This window comes from Puccinia triticina, chromosome 7A, assembly GCF_026914185.1.
Source record: "Puccinia triticina chromosome 7A, complete sequence".
Classification (NCBI taxonomy): Eukaryota; Fungi; Basidiomycota; class Pucciniomycetes; order Pucciniales; family Pucciniaceae; genus Puccinia; species Puccinia triticina.
This window is the reverse complement of record NC_070564.1, coordinates 2,679,479-2,688,136: the sequence shown is the minus strand read 5'-3', so window position 1 is coordinate 2,688,136 and position 8,658 is coordinate 2,679,479. Positions and strand designations below refer to the sequence as shown.

At 46.3% G+C, this 8,658-nt stretch overlaps 1 protein-coding gene across 1 annotated transcript; it reads right to left on the bottom strand.

The window, feature by feature from the left end:
• Positions 1–314: 314 nt before the first annotated feature.
• Positions 315–2,470, bottom strand: PtA15_7A327 (uncharacterized protein; the record flags this gene model as incomplete). The annotated part of the gene is made up of 5 exons (XM_053170923.1): positions 315–684; positions 801–1,039; positions 1,123–1,512; positions 2,061–2,196; positions 2,220–2,470. The coding sequence occupies 5 exons, from the start codon at positions 2,468–2,470 to the stop codon at positions 315–317; spliced, it is 1,386 nt and encodes a 461-aa protein (XP_053022156.1).
• Between the last annotated feature and the right edge of the window lie 6,188 nt (positions 2,471–8,658).

The window sequence follows — 8,658 nt, the reverse complement described above, 5'->3', positions numbered from 1 at the left end:
GTCGAGTTGAGGCGCAAGTCTACCCTGCGGGGAGGTTTGCTTCGCGAACCGAGCAGCCAGCCAAATGGCTGGCGCACCCCGCAGCAGGGGACTTGTGTTAAGTTCGTTACACTCATTGGTTTCACTCAGCAGTCTCATTTCAACTTACAACAATGCTTCAGCCTCAGGCTGCTTCGAGTACACAAAAAGAACAATAATAATGAAAAATTTGTATAACACAACAGTTATCGTGTATGAGACATTGCGTCTTGTTAGATTACATCTCAAATCTCGGCTTAGTCTATCTTCTCTTGAAAAGATGCGGATAATCAGGACTATTCACGGTTTGTGAGGATCTGGGCGTCTTTTCTGAGCACATATCCGACCCAACTTTCGTCATAAATTCTGGGATAAATTGCGGTCGGGGCACAGAGACGAATAGCGAGCCAGATGATGCAGGCAGTCATGCCTATTGCGCAGGTGACCACGACTTCTTCCTGGCCGTGTTTGATCTGTTCCCATTTCTTGTGGTCGTTGTTCAGGGTCTCCAGGAAGATTTTCTCGAGCTGATCGGGGCTTAGAAATTTCGAGTAGGGCTCCGAGTCGCTGGGTTGGGTCAACAAGGATGTGTATGGAAGCGAGAGAGAATGTGGCATATGGCCTGATGGTAGTCCGGGCCAGAGTTCGGGACCGGTGCCGAGAAAACTATGTAAAGGATGCGTCGCTCGAATTGATTAGTATATGAAAGCACTTGGTTGAGATATTACCATGAATCGTTAATGCTTTGATCTTTAAGCTTTAGGATATGTATCTTCACTTGCCTGCCTCGGGGACGTGCATCAAAGACACACATCCTTTCTCCGTCAGCGGTGACCTTGAAGTTACGAACAATAGCGTCATATGAAATCACTTTCCCGCGTGCGAGAGCCTCGTCGCATCCCGGAAGCTCGTACTCCGATCGCTCGGGCTCGATCGGCGACCCGGTTTCAACCGGACACTCTTCTTTAATCCATCGCGGCAAGCCACCATCAAGAACTGATACCTTAGGGTGACCATAGGCCTGTGTGAGAAAATTTTTGTCCGCAGACACTCATGAATGACAGGATTTCCGAAGATTTCTGATAGAAAACCGTGCCTACATACATTGAAGATCCATGCTGCCCGAGGGCTCGCAATGATGCCATCGTAATCGTATACGAGTAAATGGTCGTTTCTAGTGATACCCAAGCGCTCCATCTCACGTTTGAACGTGCCTGAATCGGGCTGCATGTACCCCACTTTGGTGGTACCATCGATAGTGTAGGCGGTATCGGCGATAACTTCGTGGTCGAACAAGCTGGCGCCTGGAAGTTTTGGTCTTTGCCGGAACTCGTCAAGAGCAGATTGACCAGATCTCGGGTCAGAAAAAGAACAATCCAAGATCTTGTAATTTTCGATTCCTTTGGCTTTGACCTCTTGAGGTGAGACTAGTGATACTGCTTGCTCCGCTGGGGCATTACTCATCTTACCGGAGTGGACTTTGCTTGAGGCCGACTGTCGAAATAGTACTATTGATCACAAAGTTTACCAGATGATTAACAGGAATGAAACAGGTCAGCTTTCAAGTCCTGGATGATGGTGGGATTTAGGAACGGTGACTTACAGATTGATCGGGAGAGGCGAGAGGAAGTACATATTATAAGGGTCGATGTAATTTTACAACTCATTTTTTGCGAGTCATATGGGTTGTAAAATATATGGGTTGTAAAGTTATACATATACCATGAATTATGTAATTTTACAACTCATCATCGTAAAATGTGAGTTGCAAAGTGAAGGTGCGCAAAAGTAAGGTTGTAAAAACGTAAATTAGCGGTCTGAAGACCAATTTTGCAAAACATATTTCGCAAACCATATGCGTTGCAAGATAGAAGGGTTGCAAATTTCCATTTGCAACCCTGTTATGTGGAAATTTGCAACTCTTTATTTTACAACTCATCATAGATTGTAATATGAAGGCCGTAAAATAACATCAAGGCTAACAGAAATACAATTTTGCAAACGTTTTTTCACAAACCATCCAAAAAAGAAAATTGCACAACTATATTTTCCTGTTTGATCGCCTCGTAGGTCTTTTGCTTTTGGAGGTAGCTGGGATCGCCGGCGCTGGTGGGCAGGGAGGTTTGAGCTTTATCCAAATTCGAGTTTGAGAGGACTGCTGCTCGATTTTGTTCTGAACTGTCTCATTGCCAACAAAAGACTTGTCTTCAACGGTCTCACCGGTCTGATTGGCCATGAAAGAATCATTGGCAATGAAAGATTCATTCGCCGCAAAAGATTCGTCTTCGAAGGTCTGATTGGCGATGAACGATTCGTCTGGGTCTAGAATCTTGGCGACGGAAAAAGATTTGTCTTCGAAGGTCTGATTGGCGATGAACGATTCGTCTGGGTCTAGAATCTTGGCGACGTCCGATTCGACATCACTCTCCTCCGATTCTCTTATTGTTGCCATCTTGTTTTTCCTTCTGGCCCTCTTTTTTGGTTTTGATTCTTCAGGTGAAGCAGAATGTTCGGCCGGTGTTTCAGAGTGGACTGTTTGAGATTGAGAGTTGTTTGGCGCTGGTCCCTCGTGTGCAATCAACGTCGAAGAATGAGATATGTTCAAAATTGCCTTCATTTCTCTGAAGGGGACATCTCCAACTGCGTCGGGATTGTCATCCACAATCTTCTGGATGGATTTGTTAACGTATTCTTCCTCGGAAGGCGTCCACGCACGCGAATACAAGAGCCAGCTGGTGAACTGTTCTGCGCCAGCGATTGAACTTGGCACTCGATTGATTTGTTGAGCATAGCCGTCATTCTCCACATCATTATGCATCCAAACCGCTGTTAAACTCCCCTTTTCTGCCGAGATATTTGCGCTCCGAAGGATCTTACACCAGTAGTGACTGCCATTCCAATATCCTCAAGAGATGAGGGTGTATGTTGCCCCGCCAACATTCAGCTTGAAGGGCCAGTTGGTGGTCGCCATGAAACTGTCTCGTCAAGGGATATCATCGACATCGCTGACCTCAAGGTGGAAGTTGATGTGAAGAGGGGGACCGTTCTTGTCAAAGGTAAGCTTTGAACGATTGATGATGTAGTGAGCCGATTGCTGCGATACTCCAGGGTTGTGGCAAATCTCGATGGAATTGTCCCTCTCGTTTTTGGCTTTTTTCTTTGGCTTCTTTGGCTTATGTTTGGGTTTAGATGAAGGTTCAACTTCATTGCAGGCCTTGCACACAAGACCAGGATGACCGATCAAACCCGTTGATTGCCATTTTTCGACGAGCTGGGCGACATCAGAGTAGGGAATCCTGTTGGAGTCAAACATCTGAGGCTTCATGGCAACAACGTGGAAGCTTCGATTGGCACGAGTTGGATGGAGCTGCAGTGTATCAGGCTTCAGTTCGCAGGTAAATGTTTGATGTTCGTGGAGATGGAAGAGTTTCTTGTATTCTGGGCTCTGGTGGAGTTTGGGATCCAAGGCGACCTCGAGAAAGTAGTCGGCCGAGCAGAAAGTGCCAGGGATGAAGCTTGCTGGATATTTTGCGTTCAAAACCTCAAACATGTGGTTTTGGCCACGCGTGATAGTTGATCTGATAGAGGTGCCGCCGTTTAATTCGCCGCTGGATCGACATGAGAAGTGATGGGCCAAATGGGTGAAGATATCCTTCCCCTTTCCGCTGATCCCACAAAGCCACAACGGGTTGAACAGCGCGTACATAGATTCCAAGCCGGCAGCAAGCCAGCATCGGTTTATCTTCTTCGACTCGCCGCTTGCTCAATACGAGGGATAGGCCGCCCAGAGGTTTCTGTTGTGATTTCTCAAATTTGGAGGCCGTCCTCCTTGTGATTTCTTTTTCTTATGTCCATCGACCAGGTCGTCAGTGGTATCCGGCGGTCTTCCATCATTGACATACTTGGAACGCTTGCGCTTCTTGCCCAAGCCCAAGGTTTGACCTATGTTCTTCCCGGTGTTCGCTCCATAACTGATTGGGATTCCTTTCATCACCGCGTTCCAGTCGCGTTCCAGCATGTCGACAAAGGTGAACAAGTCAATCATCCCTACCATAAGGCATTGCCGTCCATCGCTTGGGATTTCAAACAAATGGGGTAAGTGAAATGAGCATTTTAGAAAATTTGCAACCCATATTTTACAACCCATGCTTACCTGAGCCGATAGTACGTTCGATGCATGCTTTCCTGGGCATTGGTGGTATCAGGAAGGCCATCGGGTGTGTCCTCAAGTCTCGGAGCTCGAGAAGGGAACAAGAGCGCCTCGATATCTGATACCGTCCCCCAATCAAGCCATTTGCGGACCTTGGGGTAACGACGCCGTATGTAGTCAACCTTTTGTTCGTGGGTTTGGCCATCCGGTTTGGCACGCTCCAGGAGGTCCATGCATGCCTTTCGGAAGGGTTCCTGTGGAAAAAATGACCATTGTTTGTTAGTATTATGAGTTGCAAATTTGACATATATGATTTTACAAGTCATAAAGGTTTGTAAAACTTTGTAAAATAATTTTACAAGTCATTTATGCTGATGGCTTACCTCCTGATCCACGGTTATAAGGGCTCGATTACGTTTGATGCGAGTGACCGATTGTCTGTAATGCTCCCGGCAACCCTTCAACATCGCCCTTACTTCCTTGCGAGTGCCTTGACGAAAGGCTTCGATGTAAGCCGATACGAATCCTTCGACTTGAGCCAATGAGAAGTCAACGACCTCGCGGACCAGCTGGTCCCTCTCGGCCGGGGTGATTGAAGGCTTCAGAAATTGCCGGAAGAGAGTAGCGAAGTGGATCTGATAATATTCTTCACTGAGCCCTTGCATCCAGGTCAATTGAACAGGGATCCAACGTTGAAGATCTTCGCAAAACATCGAAGTCGTCAGCAGGTATCCCGTCTCAAAGTATCGGTAAGTGACGTCGGATATTAGACCGCCGCTGTACACCTGATTGTTCCTATCACGAGCGAGTAAGCGATCAGCCATCCATCTCGTCTGGAAGGTGAAATGCTCGGCGTTCGGCATGAACAAGCACGAAATAATCCACATCTCCCGACTGTTTGTTGCGCAACAAGACTTGTGAGCTGTAAATTTCAAATGAGTTGTAAAATTCAAAGAAAGGTTGTAAAACAATTAACTTACGCGGCCCATCCAAACATGTCCAAGATGAATTTGTCGCCGACGCCAGCGCCGAGTTTGTCTGGCGCTAATCCCAACTCAGCTAAGATGGTTCGGCAATAATAGGCAAGTCGATCTTTATTCTGGTAAGATGGGTGGATTGAAGCCACACTTTCGAAGCCGGATTGAGCATCAGTAGGCTTTCCCATCTACATAAAGGGTGAAAAAGATAAGGAAAATCAAAGAGATTAGTTCACTTCGGAAGGAATGAGCAGGGAGAAAGCTTACCTTAAGCTTGAGTGCGCCAGCTTTAGGATTATTCTTGATCTCCTCTTTCAGTTCTTTCTTCGCAAGCGGGTCCGGCTTCTTAGCTTCGGGCCAAGGATGAGGGTGTTTACCCTTGTGCCTGAGGAGCCCCCATCCTGATGGGAGATGGTGGTCAAAACGGATGGCCACGGAGTCGGGACACGTCTGATGGTAAACAGTGCCTTTGCACTTGTTTGCTAGACCGCGGCATTTGATGAGGCTGATGAAGCGCAAAAATAAGAGTTGTAAAAATTAGTAAAAGGGTTGTAAATTTGACGGTTGTAAAATGTGAGTTGCAAAAATATGAGTTGCAAAATAATTTTGCAACTCATCCAACCTTACTTACCCTTTTTCAAGCTTTTCTCGACCTCCTTTTCCAGTAGGGGGAGAACCGGCCCACTCGCAGGACGGATTGTCGCAGACCAGAGCACCAAGACAGAAATACCGAGTGATTTTCCACGTCTTGTTGCTGCGATAGCTGACCGAGCTCGTCTTCGCAAATCCGACTGATCCAAAATTTGTGATGTCGTCTTCAGGTAAGCGCACAAATGTTGTCCGTCCGTTGGGGTAGATTGGATAGCCTTGCTTGTCAAGCGTACATCCGTGATCAATGTACGTCTCGTAATGGTCGCCCAATTCGGGGAGAAACCATTCTTTTTCTTTTGACCGTCTTCCTTGCTGATGATCGGCATCGTCATCGTCCATTTCCTCAACATCAGCATCGGCTGGTTCATCATTGAAATCAGCCTGATTGTCATCAAAATCGGCCTGGCCGTCATCACAATCCGCCTGATCCGAATCCACCTCGTATTTGCTTTCATCTTCAAAGCCCTCGTCATCCGCATTGTCAGGAGAGGTCAATTCAGAACTTGGGTGCTCGGCCTTTGGGGAGGGACTGTGCGTCTTGTGTTGCTTGGTTGGTTTGTTTTTCTTGCTTGGCAAATTTGGTTTGGAGGGCTTTGAGGGTTTTGAAACGGGCTGCTGGGGCTTTGGCGGCATTTTTTCTGAGTTTGAGACGGGGGCTTCAGCTGAAACGGAGGAAGAGGAATCGGACGAATCGGACGAATCAACTAGGAAACCAGAGATGGGACTAAGATCTGGGATTATCGAGTTGATTTCAGGTCGTGGGATGATGGAGGAGTTGGAGTCGATTCCAATGATTGAGTCAATTCCGAAAGGTGGGAGAATTGGGTTAAACCTGTCAGGCGTCGAAGGGTTGGAGGAAAACGGACTAGACTCCGGATTGAACAGCGGCGGATCCATTGTTGCAAGAGTTTTTGGCGTCAGAGTCGTCGTCGTTGTCTTCGTCAATGGCGGTTGGACAGAGTGTGGGAGGAAAGGAAGACTGATCGATCCAGCCGGGAGGTCTTGCTGATGTCATTTTTGTTCTTTTGTTTGGTTGTTGAGCTTGTTGGTGCATGCAGGATCACACAAACGATGTGTTGCAATTCAGTTCCAGATGGGTTGTAAAATTGTATCTCACGGCCCAAAAATGCTTATTTGCATAGCTTATTTCACAACACATATGGATTGCAAATAAATGGCGTGTGAAATTCAATTTTGACAGCTTGTTATGCAGTTTCACAACCTTGATTTCACAACACATAATGGATTGCAAATAAATGGTTTGTGAAATTCGATTTTGACAGCTCGTTATGCAGTTTCACAACCTTGACATGTGAGACTTGCAAAACATAGTTCGTGAATCTACTCTATGCACATGCCAGGCACAAAATTACAAACCATGTTTTGCACACTATCTATTTACAATCCTCAAAACTAGGAGCATGAGTTGTAAAATTATATTACAACCCTAGGTAAGTAGAATTTTACAACCGATCCAATTTACAACCCATATGGGTTGTAAAAAATGGTTTGCAAAATTAACTTACCCCCATATTATAACAAAAGGTGATAACAAAGGGCCTGTGATCTGTAGCCGTGTGGCCTAGGTTATACATAATCCGAGGTTTCACGTCTACGAAGATACATACATCAACTGTTCTACACCACCGGGTCAAAATTTTTGATCGGTGTTTGTTTTTCCAACGAATCCTTGATTGGATAATGGAGGACTTCCCGCCGATCTGGAAACCCAGATTTTCCCAGATTTTGCAGGGAAATCTAGGCAGATCCAGGATTTGGGACAATTGAGCCCAGATTTCCCCGCAAAATCTGGAAAAATCTGAGTTCCCAGATTGACAGGAAGTCCTCCAATGTTGGACAAACCAATCCACCTCGCCTCCGCGGAACGCCGCCGCGGCTCGAGGTCGTTTGAGACAGGTTGGAAGAACGTTTCCCCAACGTTGAGTGTCCGCTTTCGTCGGATTTGGATGATTGGGTCCAAATTTGACTGTATTTCATGCCAATAGTGGAGGACTTCCCGTCATTTTTGAATAAATCTGAATTTTCAGATTTCGCAGGGAAATCTGGAATTTGGGACTCTGGATTGCTTTGGGGATCCTCGGGGACCTAGATTTCCCTGCGAAATCTGAAATCTGGCAGCTCAGATCTGACTTTCCAGATCGACAGGAAGTCCTCCAGTGGCCGTTCCAATCAAGTCGGCCTGGCCCCACACCACCGGGTCACTTTCTGTAATCGGTGTTGGTTGGTCCAATGTAAGGTGGACATCCGGACCCTGAACATCCGGTGAGACCCGACCGGGTATTGAGTCGGGTATCCGATTTGGTACATCCAACATCCGTCGGGTACCTGACTGGGTACCTATGAGGCTATGTTTCAGAGGCTGGAGCTCGGCACAAACTTAACTAAGTCCTGCCTGAGGCTTCGCCGGAGGGACTTATGCCCTATCAGGAATTCTTGCGTGAGACTTTTGGATATTTGATCCGTGAAAACGTTATATTCCTCGCCACTCCTGCAGATCTCATCCTCCGTTCTTGAAACCCATTTTTCCTGATGCGCCTCCTCATCCCCTTATTTGTTGTATTTTTACCATTCTTTGTATCTTTGTTCATTTTTTTTTTTTTTTTTTTTTTTTTTTTTGTAAAATCTTGAATAAAAGGAAAATAACTATCATATCCCAGCATACCACCGGGATTTATGAGCACAGACCAACTTGTTACTTAGCGCCAAAAACACGACCACTTCGAGGATTGATTGAGGCTAATGCATGTACGTGATATCATGTTGTATCAGATCTGCCAATCGCGCACGGGCTTTGTTGTTTAGTGATCCGCTCCGAACCTGGGGAATCATGTTTTGCAAAGT